This window comes from Gopherus evgoodei, chromosome 16, assembly GCF_007399415.2.
Source record: "Gopherus evgoodei ecotype Sinaloan lineage chromosome 16, rGopEvg1_v1.p, whole genome shotgun sequence".
In the NCBI taxonomy this organism is placed as follows: Eukaryota; Metazoa; Chordata; order Testudines; family Testudinidae; genus Gopherus; species Gopherus evgoodei.
In genome coordinates this window covers 22,612,418-22,628,858 of record NC_044337.1, presented here as the reverse complement: position 1 = coordinate 22,628,858, position 16,441 = coordinate 22,612,418, and the positions used below count along the sequence as shown (strand labels likewise).

General features: G+C 53.6%; 1 protein-coding gene across 1 annotated transcript in view; it reads right to left on the bottom strand.

Moving 5' to 3' along the window:
- The window catches only part of PTGS1 (prostaglandin-endoperoxide synthase 1), a 37,851-nt gene extending 22,921 nt beyond the window's left edge, over window positions 1-14,930 (bottom strand). Inside the window, exons 1-2 of the mRNA XM_030536014.1 lie at window positions 14,859-14,930; window positions 14,704-14,772 (exon numbers count right to left, since the gene is read on the bottom strand). Coding sequence (XP_030391874.1) covers window positions 14,704-14,772; window positions 14,859-14,865 — 76 coding nt within the window. The 5' untranslated portion in view covers window positions 14,866-14,930. The remainder of the gene's footprint in view (window positions 1-14,703; window positions 14,773-14,858) is intronic.
- Between the last annotated feature and the right edge of the window lie 1,511 nt (window positions 14,931-16,441).

The following is a 16,441-nucleotide window of genomic DNA, read 5'->3' as shown; positions in this document are numbered from 1 at the left end:
CTGGACATGTTTAGTCTTGAGCAAAGAAGACTGGGGTGAGGGGGACCTGATAAGTCTTTAAATATGTTAAGAGCTGTTAGTGTTGTGATCAATTGTTCTCCACGTCCACTGAAGGTAGGACAAAAAGTAATGGGCTTAATCTGCAGCAATGGCAGTTTAGGTTCGATATTAGGAAAAACTTGCTAACTCTAAGGCTAGTTAAGCTCTGGCCCAAGCTTCCAGGGGAGGTTGTGGAATCCACATCACTGGAGGTTTCGAAGAACAGGTTGGACAAACCTGTTAAGGAGGATCTGGGGTTCCTTGGTCATGCGTCAGCGCAGGGGGCTGCATTTGATGATTTCCCAAGCTCCCTTCCAGCCCTACAGTTCTATGATTCGATGACTCTTGCCATGTGGCCGTGGTATAACCTTTGTAAGCCTGACCCAGGTCATGTGACCAGGACCAGGTAAGAGTGGGACTGGGAAGAGTGGGTGTCACACCTTCCTACAAAGCACTGGGAGAGGAAGCAGTGTCTTTGGTGTCTTATTCCAGTCTATAGGATAAATCCCAGCCAGATCATGAGCTGCTTTGTCTGCAATGTGGCAACTTCTGAAAACCTGATTTAGGTCTATGTCTGTTCCAACACCCTTTGGGATGCTCCTAGATCTGTATTTTTGCACTCTAGAAGTGTATCTGTCAGTGTACTTACAAAACTCCAAACCACACAGACAGGAGCGACCTATTTCTGTCAGCAACATAGAGCCAGCTTGGGAACGAAGCTCCCCTGCTGAGCCGCTAGGTCTGCCTGGAAGAACAGCCATTGGAGGAAAAGAAACATCTCTCACAAGTAACCAGGAGAACAGAAGAGTCTGGGGAAACGACAGCCTGTTCGCTCATGAGTGCCACAAGGGGCACAGGAATACAGAGAGAAAACTTCCCACATCTTCGCCAGGGGCAGATTCAGTGCACAGTTCACTGTTTTGAAAAGTCTGACCCAGTATGTGATGGGTAAAGCATTTCAGGCCATGTTCTGCTCTCATTCTGCTCTCGAGTGTAAATCCGGAGTCCTTTGAAGTTACACAAGAACAGAGTCTGGGCATGGGCCACTCCCAGTTCAGCCGGCCAGCAAGGAGAGCACGTCAGTGAGCTGCGTAGCTGTGGGATTTTGATGCAAGCAGGCTTCCAAACCAGGTCAAACAGGTGGGTTCTGCAGCATGCTCTGAATGGTACCAGGTGCTGGCTTGGGCTTATGTCCATGGGTGGCTTGTTGAGTTGCCTGGGCTGGGAATTCTCACAGATGGGCTGAATTCATGAGGAGGCAGGGAGAGCAGCGCATGCTAGTGGAGGGGGGAGGTTGGGGGAGAGTCTCACACATACAGACTGTTTCCAGCAAGCAGAGAGGATCTGTTGCAGGAATTCCGTCGCTGCTGCCTCTGTCCTATTCCTGAGATTCTCCATAACTGGGGTCATGCTCTCACTTACGCCCCAAGTAATTCCCTGTCTGTAAGCCTGTGTTTAGAACTTCCTCCTCTCCACCCCACGATGGCCTCTTCCAAACTGCATTCCTGAGCTGCACCAGCTCTTCGGTGGGAGGATAGCTGGGTGGACGCACAGTGGTCACCATTCAAAATTTCCATCAGGGGACAATATCCTCCCTGAAAGCCATGGCCAACCCAACATGAGAATGAGTCAGGGAGCGCAGCATGTAGGGCCCGGAGGTTGCTCAATGGAACATTCCTGGTTTGTACAATGCTTTGATGGTAGATAGAGATGCAAGCCAGAGATAGTTATAATTAGCATGGTTCAGGGACTTCCTTGGATGCATGTTAAAGGCATCTGGTGTGATGCAATGCCCTTTTGCTGTATACATGTTCCAGTGCATAGTGAGCCTTTGGTCTCATGGCCGCTAAACTCAATGAGATTCCAGGTCTCCCAACTGTTCGACAGATGTTGAGTATTCTGTTTCTTCGATGCTGTGAAACTAGGGACACTTGGCGGGTTTGGGGCTTGAGGCTGCAATTTATATGTTTTTAAAAATAAGGATGAAAGGTTTGAATTAATGGGAACCAGCGTGTGACATCTGAACCCACAGAGAAACAACGGAAACAGGCAGTGGCTCAGCCCAAGGGCTCTTTGAACGTAAGGTGCTGCAGTAACTGGAACCAGCCTGCCCCAGCTGCATGATGATGTCAGCCAACACTCCAGTGAGGGACTGGCATGGCCCCTGAGAAACCTTGTTGAGCACCAGATTCGGTGAGAACAGAAAGACCCTGAAGGGGGGATTCTTCTCCTTCTGTTGCCAGAGATTGAGCCCTTTACTCTCATTCCAGCAAGACAGGAGTGAGAGTATCATAGAATCTCAGGAGGTCATCTGGTCCAACCCCCTGCTCAAAGCAGGACCAATCCCCAGACAGACTTTTTGCCCCAGATCCCTAAGTGGCCCCCTCAAGGATTGAACTCACAACCCTGGGTTTAGCAGGCCAATGCTCAAACCACTGAGCTATCCTTGAGAGTGGAGAGAGAGGAGCCATGGAGGCTTTGCAAGTGCTCAGGAGCCAGAGTGTCAGTCAGCACCTGGCCAGCCACGGTCCAGCTGGGATGAGTGTTGGCTGGCACAAATGGGCTCAGGACCCACATACCCACATACCCACATGCCACTCGCTAAGGCAGCTGAACGCCAGGCGAACAGGCCAGCCCGCAGGGCCTGTGGGGATGGGTGCAGGAGCAGAGCCTGGCTAGAACAGAATTGCCCCAAAATGTGTCTCCTTGAGGACTGGCTGAATTTATCCCCAAATCGCCGATCCAGAGCACAGAACAGCCGGGGCTTGTCTCCCTCGCGCAGCACAAAGCTGACACTCCCAGGGCCTGATCTGAAGACCAGTGGAGTCAATCGCTTTCTGTCCAGTGACTTCAATGAGCATTGGACCCAGCCCTTATTGCTCCCCCCTGCTCTCTCAGGGTCTGTCTTTCCTGCAAGTACCGCAGATTCTCAGCTGTCTGTTGCCCCAGCCACCTCCCTGCCACACACACAAGCATCTCGCTCAAGTTTATTAGTGCTTTCAGGCCTGGCTGGGGGGTTGGAGCCTGCACGCTGCTTCCACTCGGGCTGACAACCAGCCACTTTTCACTGATGATGCAGGCTAAGCCACTGAAGTGCTGGTTGACCTCCACACCTCCCACGATTCAATCCCTGCATGTGCCCAGGACTGACGGGTTCTCCCCCGGTTCCCTGGAAAAGGACCATGGAGTGGCTCAGCTCACTGCAGCCCAAAGGACCATGGGATATGCCCTCACAAGTCCTAGTGACACACCTGAGTGTGGCAGCAGCAGTGAGGATGCAGTAACTCGGGGAGAACTTTGCAGTGTCGCAGTTCACACCCACGCTAGACTAACACCCATGTTCAGACCCCACGGCCAACTGCCCAAGTGAATTGCAGTGAAGACACATGCTCTGAGCTCTCCTGCCCTCCTCTCTCCAGACCGACGGACACTAGGAGGAATGCGACGGGACAGCACCACTACCGCCCCCTGCGCTCCAGTGTCACGTCTAGCCAGCATGAAGATAACTGGAGAAATGGTTTCCGGCCAGCAGCAAGTTCTGTGCGTGGATGGCAGGGCAGTCACGCACCTAAGAGCAGAGAGCAGCACTGCCTGTTCTGGCAGGCTGCACTCCGTGAGGGAAGCCTTCATAAATATTAGCCTTACAGGCAGGTCCTGCAGAAACCATACATGACGGAGGAACGTGCAGCCTCTTCTCAGGATCACTTATGGTCGCTGTAAAAATAGCCAGCCCAGGAGCCCGCCATGGCCATGGACATGAAGACCAGGACACAAAAAGGCAGGCAGGCCTGGGACTGTCCAGCCCGTCAGCTCCTAACTGAAGCAGCAGCTGTTCACAGCCAGAGGACCAGTCTGTGGCGAGGCAGAGGCCCAAAGGGCATCCCCTCCCCACAGGCACTAAGCACATCACACAGTAGTTGCCGCCCAGGGCAATGAAGTAAAGGAGCCAAGTACGAGAACTCTGTGAGCTGCTGACGGGTGGGCAGGACCATGAGCTCAGACAATGCGTGTTTTCCAGCAGTACTGTAACAGCAGGCAGCGTTCTTCCTGACCCCGTTTAGTGATCACCTCTCATCACCTAGAGGATGAGAATTGAAATCCCAACTCATGGAACGGCAGTTGCTGTTATTTATCAGACTGTTTTGTGTACCCCAGGGAAGGTATTTGCTTCAATAATATCCAGCAGCAGCAAATGCCACAGTTACTCATATGTTGCCTTAACCATTATTCTGCTGGGTAGAGCTCGCGCTGGGTCAGTCTGGGCTGGTAGCACTCTCACCTCTTTGCCAAAGGGCCTGAGTGTCCGTCCCACACCAAAGCTGGGCCTGGTGCCCCGTGCTTGACAGGACCGTGGTGTAGGGTTAGGTTGTGTTGCACTGTTGGAGGTGCTACCCGGCAGCCCTTCAGATGTGGCCCCGAGGAAGAATTCGATTTGCTGTGCCTGCCTACCTCCCACAGAGCAGACATGACATGATGCCGCTCCCTGGCCTGCACGTTGCCTTCCTTCAAAGACCCCTTGAAGGGGGCAGCCAGACAGCACAATAAGCAGGAGGGACGAATTATTTAACCGTGAAGAAGTGGAAACAATGATGAGTAATGCCCAGAAACATGCACGTATCATTGTTCCGATCTCAGCAAAGCTGTAACAAGATCCTCCTATACCCAGTTGCCTAGGTGAGAGCTGCAGGCCCGAACAATGGATCTGGGACCGACCTGTAGCTCTGGACTTCAGAGCCCCTGAGCATTGCAGAGGAAGGTGAGGAAATTGAATAGGAATGAAATTCTTGGCAAGAAAGTGGTTCAGACACATCACTCTCACTGAATGATCCCCCCCTTTAATCTCGAGGCATCTGAATAAACTGTTGGGACAGAACAGGAGTCCTTGTGGCACCTTAGAGACTAACAAATTTATTTGAGCACAAGCTTTCGTGGGCTACAGCCCACTTCATCGGATGCATGCAGTGGAAAATACAGTAGGAAGACACACACACACCCCCCCCATGAAACAATGGGACAGAGTAAATACAGGTCAGCAGAGGGCATGATGCGCATTTTGGGTGCATGCAGGTTTCCATGTTTTGGAAGCGTTGGCTGCTTATCTGGCCAATGACTCCCTTTCTCCTCCTCTGTAGACCAGCTGCAGTTTCTGGCTCATTGTTCCCGTGCAGCACAAATGAACAAATCCCACTGATCCATAGGGAGCAGATCCTGCCTGCTGAGCTGCCCCGATGCACCCCCCTGACGCTGATGAACCTGCCACTCCCCACATACCAGCCGCGCGGTGCCAGGACTATTGAATATTATTTACAGACGAATAAACAATCCCTCGGCTTTACTGGGCAAATGCTTCCCTCCGTGTCAAACACGCTGCAGATCAGCTCTTGCTATTCCTTGCGCTGTCTCTGAGAGGAGAGTTTGGCTTTTCGCTGGAGTGGCAGAGATGGGAAATTTCCCACCTTTTCTGCTCAGTTTCACACTTCAGAGACGAGCCAAAGTCCTTTTTCAGTATCTCACCTCCCAGCACCCCTCATCTCCACCTTCACTCATCTACCCAGCTAGCTGGGCTCAGCTCCAGCTTCTCCTCTCTCCCTGCGGTTTGTCTCCTTCCTTGGTAGCTTCTCCCCCAGGCCATCACCCTGCATGTCTCCTAGTCCGTGTTCACCACGCACATCTCCCCCTCCAGGCTTCTAGGCCACCCCTACACTGGCGCTTGCACTGGGGCCAGCACTGAGGGAGTTTTCCAGCTGAAGCTGAGGGCAGAGACACATGCAGCTCCTCAGATACCCTGCTACAGTCGAAGCCAGCGCACTCCCTCACAGACCCTGTCTTCCGAGCCCCAATACTTCCTGCCTGGTCGGCTCCACTCCCCACCTCTGAGTGCACTTGTTGCCTCCCTGAACGTCCGCACTGCAGCCCCCTCCTGCCCAAGATGTGCTCCTGGGTGCTCTCTTCCTGGTGGAGTGACACATCCAGCCATCCCGCGAAGCTCCCGCCTGCCTGCTGTACGTTTTAACGGACCCTCTAGTGCTTAGTCCCAGCAAGGGGTTGTCAGGAAACTAGAGGCAGGAGGTTCCTGCCTCCCAGCACATCCAGCCCACGCCCCATTTGCCCAGCACTGCACACCCTGCTGCTGCCACTGCAGATTCAGACCCTAGCCCACTCCCCTCCTCCTGGCCCCTCCTCAGACCTTGCTAGTGCTTGTGAGAGATGCTGGCGGGCAGCGCCGCAGCTGGCTGGCCTGTGTTCAAGGGGCAGGGTCACTTGGGCAGTGGTGGGGCATGTTCCCCTCCGTGTGCCCCATCCTCTGAATGGAGGGAGCCCCTGCAGGAGGCCCCTTTCAGCCCCTGGCCTGTCTGCTGAGATGGCCAGTTGGTGGTTTGTGACATGGGTGTGGGTGACTGACTGTCTGGAGGGAAAATGAAGAGACTCTTCCCCTGCCCCCAAGTCACCCCACCCCTAATCCACAGAGGCCACCAAACAATAGGGGGGTGGGTTGGTGCAGTGGCCTGGAGGTGGAAAGCTGCTCAGTGTGCCACTAGTCCTGTCCTCCTCCTTCCTCTGCAGTTTCACAGCACGAGTCCCTCTGCCAACTCCCTGGCTGCAGACAGGGGCAGTGAGGCAGGAAGAAGAAATTACTCAAATGCATCTCAACTATTTTAAAACTTTCTTCTACCAACTTTTAGGAAGTAAAAAGCCCTGGCCAAGCGGCCTGAACTCGCTGCACTGCACTTTCCCATGGGCTTTGAGGAAGTATCTCTAGGGGACTGGGTGTGAGGCTGGGACCCCGTTGTCTTCCTTCCTTGCAGGTTTGCAGAAGTTGCACGGAGCTGCTCCCAGGGAGGACAGAAATGTGACAGGTTATGGCACTACCCAGCCCAGCGTGGGCTCTCGTGGAGAGGGATTAGAACATAAGAACGGCCCTACTGGGCCAGACCAAAGATCCATCTAGCCCAGTATCCTGTCTTCCGACAGTGGCCAGTGCCAGGTGCCCCAGAGAGAGTAAACAGAACAGGGAATCATCAAGTGATCCATCCCCCATTGCCCATTCTCAGCTTCTGGCAAACAGAAGCTAAGGACACCATTCCTGCTCATCCTAGCTAATAGCCATTGATGGACCTATCCTCCATGAATTGATCTAGTTATTTTTTTAAACCCTGTTATACTCTTGGCCTTCACAACATCCTCTGGCAAGGAGTTCCACAGGTTAACTGTGCGTTGTGTGAAGAAACACTGCAGGTTTGGCCGATCGCGGCTCCCACTGGCTGCGGTTCGCCGCTCCTGGCCAATGGGGGCTGCGGGAAGTGGCACAGGCCGAGGGATGTGCTGGGCGCAGCTTCCCACGGCCCACATTGGTCAGGAGCGGTGAACCATGGCCAGTGGGAACCACAATCTGCCCAACCTGTGGACAGAGCAGGTAAACAAACCAGCCCGGCCCAGCCTGCCAGGGTAAGCTGCATGCCCTGATTTATGACTATGTTGAATAGGACTGGTCCCAAAACAGACCCTGGGGGACACCACTATTTACCTCTCTCCATTCTGAAAACTGACCATTTATACCTATCCTTGTTTCCTATCTTTTAACCCCAGTTACCCATCCATGAGAGCACCTTCCCTCTTATCCCACGACTGCTTAAGAGCCTTTGGCGAGGGACCTTGTCAAAGGCTTTCTGAAAATCTAAATACACTGTATCCCCTGCTGTAACTCCACAGAAATGGGCAGAGTGGCTTTTCCACCCATTATTCCCCCCTCCAGCCCCACGTCCGCAACGCTAATGTCTGATCTGCCGTGCCCTGGCTATACCAAACCCTGGGCCAATACACAGCTCCTGTAGCACCCCCTTAGAGCATTATTAACACACCCCAGTCCTGTCCAAGAGCATCTCATACAGCTCTGCCAATGCACCTCTAGTCAGTGGCTGAGTGTACCCCAGCATGAGGTTCAATGCCACTGATGCCAATGCAGGGATTCTCACTTCCACCTGCTGTGAATTTGGCTCTTGGGCTCTGTTGAGCAGAATGTGCCAGTCAGATGGTGCTAATCTCGTACCAGCTACACGACTGAGATGGTCACCACCAGATTCATCATGTCCCTTGTGATGTACCCCAGATTTGAACTGGTCTCTGGAGGAGAAACCTATAGCTCTTGCCCATTGTCTGTGCCCTGCCCTCCTGCAGAAGCCATCCCACCTCTCCGCAACAGTGGGTTCATAGCAGCTGGATGTAGCCTGGACTAATTCCTGTTGGATTTCTCCAGTCCAGCCTTTGGGCCTGCGTCACAGGAAGCTGCTGCGTGGCTATTTGCTCTGCTCTTGTGTAGATGGTAAAGGTCACCCCTCACCCATCTCAGAGCTTGGGAACTGGGCCCATTTTCAACCTCATGTACTGCATGAGAGCAGCACAAAGACAAAAACGGCCCCTTCCCTCCATTGCCCACTTTGCTACCCTCTCGTTTCTATATGATTGTGATCTTACATATAAAGCAGGCCTTGTAAGGTCTCAGCGGAAAGATTACAATCTGCTGAAAGTTATTTCTCTATCCAGATACGTGTATCATTAATGCATATGACGTTATGAGAATTGTGTTGTATGGTGATCACTAAAACATGCTGTAAATTGGGGAATCAGCCAGATATTAGCTCCCCAAAGGCAACAGCAAGGAAAGTAGCCAACACCCAGCCTGGTATCAATCAACCCATCAACAATCATTCTCCAGCAAGGGAGCTATGATGCAATGACTCGCCTGCATGAGGCCCTACCAGGGGAATTGCTCAACCTTGCCTGGAGACTCAGCAATGCCCCCAGACATGCCTGCACTGGTGTTTTCCAAGCACAGGGAGGAGGGTATAAAACATACACAGTGGCCATGTGCTTGGCCTTTTCTCCTTCACCCACCTACGCTGCAAGGAACAAGGACACTCTGAAGACTCCAACTGGGTGGACTCACCCAGATTTCAAGGGTGAAATCTGTATATTAAGGACTGCAATATCCAGTGGGGTGAGAAAATCTGCTTAGTCTAGTTGTTGCCCAGTCTAACTGGGTTGAGCGTTTAGACCGCGTGCTTAGATTTTATTTCTTTTGGTAACCAACTCTGACTTTTTGCCAATCACTTAATATAATTTAAAATCTATTTTTGTACTCAATAAATTTGTTTTACTATTTATCTTTACCAGTGAGTTTATACGAAGTATGGGGCAAATCTGCTCAGGTTTTGCAAAGGCTGGTGTATAGATGAAGTGGTGAACCAATTAATAAATCTGCACAGCCTATCCTGAGCAGTGCAAGACTGTATATTCCTGAGATGCGGTGCTGGGAGCTGGGGGGATTTGGCTCTGTGCATTTCTCTGTGTGATTCAGGAGTGGCTCTGGGAGCATTCATGCAATTTAGCTGAGCGTGGGGCTCCACATGTTGTTGTGCTGAGTGATCGCAGCGCCTGGAGGGGTTTGCTGCTGGTCACTTGCAAGGCATTGAGAGAGACAGCCAGGGCTAGAGAGAGTTCAGGGGGACACAGCAGTCCCACAGTTCCAGGCTGCACCTCAGGGATCCCATCACAGACAGACACTGTCACAGTTTGCCCATTCCTGAGCAGTCACAGCAGGGCAGCAGCAACATAAGCTTTCGTCCCTGATGCACGTCACACCCCTGCCTGGCAGGGAGCACCTTGAGGGAAGTGCCATCTCCATGGCCCTTGCACTCCCTGGCTTCTCCAGCAAAGCCCCCAGCAAATTCCACATGGGCAAACAGTCACTGCATGACCATGGGCCTCCTGGTCCCCCTCCCCGACTCCAGCACACGCAGACAGAACCAGACTGTTGTCCTAAGCTAAGAGCTCAGGGAAGTGCTCAGTGATGGCTGGAAAGGAAATCAGCCCTGCAATGGGGCTCAGGAAGCAAATTCTTCTTTGGCTTTGGGCAAACCCAGTTTGCTACAACATGCTCCCACCCCAAACCTTCTCTTCAAGTGAATCCCCTGGTGCAGCAGGCTCTGGCCAGCTTACTTCACTCTTTGTCTCCCCCACCCCTGCCACACTAGCCCTTTCTTTCTCTGGCTGGGACAGAAGACAGCAATATTGAAATACTATAAGAGTGAGCGAGTGAGAGCGCCTGTCCTGGGGACAGGGAGAGCCCCTGACACAGGAGGTTTGCTGGTTTTGGACAGGTGTCTGGGTCATAGCTATATTAGGAATGCTTTGCTGGCACTGGTATCCCGGGATACCATACCGGCAAAGCACACTTAATGTGGACACAACTATACCAGCAAAGCGGTGCTCTGTTCCGCTATAGTAAAACCCCCCCTTGCATGTGAAACATGCTGTCTGTAAGAGTGTAGCTTTACTGGTGTAACTGTGTCAGCAGTAGGGACTTCTTGTGGCAGCCATGGATCGATCTCTCTCTCTCTCTCCCTATAGAGTGATGGTAGATGGGCAGGGCTTCCCAGACCACCTCCTCTCTGGAGCTGTGGCTATCCCTGCCTATAACCACACTAGATGGAAGAAGGGAGAAGCAGCAGGGCCTCCCTGTACTCCCCCTGGGGCCTGGCTATTGCCAAACTATTTCACCTTGGAGGCACCTGGCTAACTGGGAACTGAACTCCTGCATAGCTGAGGGGCGGATAGGTCTGGCAGGTCAGGTTAGGGCCCCGGCTGGAGAATAGAACAGGGTTTGTTTGTATGAAACACATCTGAACCCATAAGGTTATTGTAGGAAAGGAAAATAATCTAAAGAACTTGGGGTCTCTGAGGGTTTTTTCCCTCATACCTTTTTACATTTAAGCCCCTGGGTTTGATAAACGCCATTGTTTTCCAGCAGAAAATCAGTATAGTTCTGAAATGTTCCAGGGCCTAAGCGTTCTGGAAGGGTGGTTTTGTTTGAAGAAGGATGAAAAATTACCCCCTTAAAGACGTGCTTGAATTGATTGTTCCCACTGAGGACCCAGAGGAAATTCCATTCTGAGATTTGCTCCAGGCCCATGCGGCTGGTTAAAGCGGGGCTCCCCGGTCCATTCTGAAACAGCTCAACCAGAGTGTGCTGCTGCCCATGCCACCTCTGGCCTTTCAGAAGGGTCAGGCCGTGGCTCTGGGGGGGTGGAGCGGGTGCTGCCACGGTGGGAAGTGGCTGCCTTTGTCTGAGATGGGCCGTTACAAAGCAGAACAGCCCAGAGACTTTAGCAAGGAAAGAGCCTGAGGCAGCACAGCTGCTGTTATCTGGAGCCGGAAGCAGGCAGCAGCCCATGTTACAAGCTGGCTTCCTCGCCAGCAGGACTAGCACTTCGCTCTAAAGACGCAGAGTCAGTCTGCACTGGTGTCAGCACTAGACTGACAGCTCTGACCTCAGTCACACAGGGCTGAGGCCAGGACGCTCTTCATTTCAATGGCAGCTTGGCCTGAATGAAAACCACGTTAAAGCTCAGTGAGAACCTTGGCCTGTGGCCCATCGGGTTATTTTTCTTTAGTGTGTTTTGGTCCCTTACCCTCATTTCCCTCTGAACTTAGCTGCCTGATGCCTCTGCTCCTGTCCCCTTTGGGATGTTACAGCTCAGCCTCTCAGCTGGGGTGAAGGCTGGATATTGCCCGTCTGGTGCGGAAGGGTGGCTGGACAGCCATATTCGCATGTGGCTGGGAAAGCCGCAAGGTGAGCCCTCGATATTTGCCAGAGGGCTGTAAGGCAGCCTCGGAGCACAGTGCACAGTGGCCAGGTCTGGCAGGAGCAGACTGAGAAAAGCCTGCGGAGAGGGAGCTAGGATACGTTGCTGTCCAGTGAAAGCCCCTTCTGGCAGTAGGTCCCCACACAAGCCCCCCTCATCTTCCAGACTCAGCACGCCAGGGGCCAGGAAGAATTTTCATAGGGGAAAATTTGTTTGATGAAGCTGTTTTAATCTAGGGCCCTGGGCCATATCCTGGTGCCGCTGAAGCCAATGGGTGTTTTAGCACTGACTGCAGTGGGACCAGGATTTTGCCCAGTGCCTCCAGCTTGATGCCATATCCTGGCACCTGAATGCTCTCTCCTTTATTGTATTTCCATCTGCCAATGGGCTATGTGGGCAGAAAGCCACTGGCCCAGCTTTTACAGCGGTGATGGTGGCTCCTGTGGCCAGCTAAATCTAGCTGCTTGGCATCACAAGTGGGTAAAGCTATGGATGGCATTTTACTCTGAGGGATTGTCTATATGAACAGTTGGTGCACAGCAAGCTGGGGTGTCCGTCTCCTCCACCCCAGCCTGCCGCCTGCTAAGGGTCCAGGCAGACCCTGCTGCCGAGCACTGAAAGGTCCAAAGCGAGCTTGGCTCTCCCCTGCTCTGAAAGAAGAGGAGATGAAAGCGTGCTGCGGACGTGAGGTGCGTGGCAGCAGGGACCACAAGGACAGTGGGTGTGTGGCTGACTAGTGTGAGGTAGGGTTACTAACCGTTGGCACAGACAAGCTCTTACGGACCTATCAGGAAGGACCAGTTCATGCCGTTTTTGCACGCCACGCTGCCCATGCTCAGGAACCTCACTGGCAATGGTACCCAGCAAGATGAATGCAGTGGGCAGCGTGTGAGCCACGTTCAGGATGCCCTTCTCCATAACTCATCTGAGCCAGCCCCAGCACCCGGGAGTGAGTGATGGGAGAGTCCTGGGGTCCCCTTAACTGGCTGAGCCCCTTTCCCATCAGGCGTGGGGAGGCTGCTCAGAACGAGGTGCACCTTGTGCCCCCCAGCATGGCACTCCATCGCATGAGGCTGTATCACTCCCGGGGTGGTCCCTGGGGAAGGCATGGCCACAGGTGGTCCAGCAAGTTCTGTAATGGGGCCCCTGATCACCCCCAGCTTTAATAAGGCGATACTGCCCCGTCCCTGACTGGAGCATGGCACGCTGCGATACATAGGTTCTGCAGGCTGAGGATGGCACGGGCTACAATTTGGTTTAGTTTATGCCCATTAGATGCAGCCTCTGAGTAGCTACTGTACATACAGACAGGGCCGGCTTTAGGCCTATTCCACCAATTCCCCCGAATAGGGCCCCGTGCCTAAGAGGGCCCCGCTCCCAGTGAGAATCCCTTCCCTGGCTAGAGGCACCTTTTTAATTTTTACTCACCTGGCAGCACTCCGGGTCTTCAGCGGCAGTTTGGCAGCGGGTCCTTCACTTGCTCTGGGTCCTTCAGTGCTGCTGAAGACCTGGAGTGAGTGAAGGACCCGCCGCCCAAGTGCCGCCAAAGACTTGGAGCACCGCCCGGTGAGTAGAAGCGTCACGTGTTTTTTTACGTGGTTTTTTTTTTTTTTAGTCATCCCTGCTGGGGCCCCATTGAAACTGTTCGAATTGGGCCCTGCACCTCCTAAAGCCAGCCCTGCATACAGACACTGCTGCCCTGACAGCCCCACGGAGCCTGCTTGGCAGATACACATCCCTGCTTTGCCTGCTTTCCCTCCCTCTCCTTGGGATGGCCCTACCTTCTCTTAGTTATTTTTCCTATTGAATTTGCCTTGCTGATTCCAGGACCTGGTGGGAAACACTGCCAGGAGCTGCTGCAAAGGAAGCCCTAATCCAGCTAGAGCCGCGCAGGCTCCAAGGGGAGTTCAGAGGGAATGTGAGACTGGGCTGGAGACATAACTCTTGCCTCGTGACAAGGAGCACAGCTGTGCCACTTTTGAGCGAAACATGGGGGCGACACTCTCCCCTGGACACATCTGTCCTGGAGCAGAGGGAGCCCGGCGCTGGAGGGATTGCAAAGCAGCCGGGACAAAGCACGCAGGAGCACACTGAAGGGAAAACATCAACACTGGGTCAGGCCGAGGCAAAGGGAATGCCGGATGGACGTGGCTGCTGCCACCTCTTCCCTCCGTGATTCTAGTACCTGGGCTCTGTTTGCAGCCCTGATCCTCCCCGGCGTGGACAGTTGCTTACAGGATAAGCCCCCAAGGAGCTATTTCTTCTGGCTCCCTTTACTTAGGGCAAAGGAGATATTTCCCCCAGGGCCATGGCTGACCAATGAGGCCCCGAAACCCACATGCACGGGTGGATTAACAGAAAAATGCTGCCAAAACTGACAAGAAGAAACACAGACAAACCTGGAGTGATGTTCTGGCTTCTGCTACCCTCCCCCCAACAGTCCCTTTGGGGTCCACGCCCGTGTCCTTCCTGCCCCTCCGTGATCCACGCCCGTGTCCTTCCTGCCCCTCTGGGATCCGCGCCCCACGCCCTTGTCCTTCCTGCCCCTCCGGGATCCGCACCCCATGCCTGTGTCCTTCCTGCCCCTCCGGGGTCCGTGCCCCACACTTGTGTCCTTCCTGCCCCTCCGGGGTCCAGTGCCCCACGCCCGTGTCTATCCTGCCCCTCCAGGGCCCATGCCCCACACCTGTATCCTTCCTGCCCCTCCGGGGTCTGGTGCCCTCTGCAGCTTGCAGTAGGGCCCACACCAGGTCTGGGGACATGACGGTACAATACTGCAGTGCTGTTTATTAGGGCCTCACTTCATCCTAATCCCCTCCCCAGCAACAGAGGCTGGAGCCCCTTCAAGTGCAGCCCTTTGCACTGCCAGATGCGCCTCAGAACACACTGACACCTGCAGAGCGAGCATCCTTCCCTCGTGCCTGGGGAGCCGCGAGGCGCTTGGGTGTCTCCGGGGCAGGGAGGGCCGATCGGGTCCCAGCGCAGCCAGAGCTGGATTCCTGTGCTATGCAGGGTACAGTACCTGTGCTGGCGCTTGCCCGGCTGGTGCACACACTCAGCAGTATCACCAGTGCGAAGGAGAGACACCACCCTGAAATGCAGAAAGGAAAAGCCTGGGCAGGGGATGCCTGGAAGAGACAGGGGTGGGGGATCCATGCCAGAGCGCCCACTACTTACCGGTCATGGTGAGAGAGTCGCTCCTGGCAAGTTCCAGCAGCCCTTCCCCGGCTGCCTCTGGCGTCTCTCCTTGCTCAGCAGCAGTGCTCTGCCGCCTCCTCTGCCCACTCCCACTTCTTCTTCCCCTCATGCTCCTCCCCCAGCCCCAGCTCACTGCTTGGAGAGTTTCCTTCACAGCTGGGGCCAGGTGCCTGCTGGACCCTGCAAGGCTTGGGGCTGGCATGGTTGGGGCTATCACTACGCCAGCAACAGTCCTAGTGTAGACGCAGTGACACCAGCTTTGGCTGCAGCAGTGAGGGAACCAGTATAAGTGATATTAGCAAAAGTCATCAGCTACACAGAGGGGTTTGCCAGGCTGGCTACACCAGCAAATGCTTTCTAGTGCAAACTAGGCTTCTGTCCTCTCTCTCCAGCTCCGCCATCCCCCTTTCCTTCCCTCCCACTCCCTCCTTGCCTGCTTTCCTAAGGCGTCCTGTCCATTAGAGACCTTTCCAGCCTGCCCCACTCAGGTTTAACCCACCCCTCCCCAGCCCACTCTCTGTGGCCCTTACGACACTGCTGTGTGTATGTGTTTCCTCCAGCTCCAAGCCCATGATATGTTTCAAACCTAGGAGCCTGGCTGCTTCCACCTGTTTGTAAGAAGCTCAGGGTCAAGAGTGCTCTTGTGCTGTGCAGAATGGGTCTCTATCGCTCTCCTAAAACTCTTCCAAGACTTGGCATGCAAGTCCCAGATTCCCTGTATTTTCCACAGACACAGAGCATCTCCTAGCAAGAGATGCCTGCGGGTCAGCCCATGTTACGGGCTTTGTCAGAGTTTCCTCCATGAGCTGAAACTTCTATAATTTTACAGGAGGTTTAAATTGAATCAGGCTGGGACTCATCAGCTGCCAGGGGATTTTATAGGGAACAGAGGACATTGCTTTATTAGCGCAAAGAAAAAGCCCAATCCCCTCCTCTGTTCTGGCCCCCTGTCTTCAACCGCAGGCAATGCCATATGCTTTAAGAGGGCATCGGCTGCTCTGCAGTGTACTGAACGGTGCTGTGATTTGGGGGAAGTCCATTGCTCATTGCAGCTGGTGAGCGATGTAGGCTGATCGGTGGCTAAACTGTTATATTGCTACTGAGCATAAGCTGCACTCATGCCCACACTGCTCTCTTGCCATAGCGTCAGTGGGCCAGGGTGGCATTCCCTTCGAAGGCCTTGTTTCTTGGATGCTTATAACCTTCTTCACAGCATTCTCTCTGGACTGAAATTTCCCACATCGTGAATCTCAGGCCTACGGTTGAGGGAAATCTTTCGGGCCGCCTTGTAAGTTACACAAATAGGAATAAAATATTGCAGTACATCTGCAGCCACCTTGGGGACGTCACTCTTGTCACTATGCTGCGTGTTGTGGCTGTGCAGAACTTCTCAGCGATGGCAGGCCTAGAACGTAGATACTCCTGCTCCCCAGGACTGTTCATTAGCTGTATAGGGCCCATGACACATAATTAGGCCGTTCTGATTCCACCCAGTAGAGAGCAGTCTCTCTTCTCTCTCTCACACACACGCTTTACTTACAGCGCTACACCTTGGATTTCGA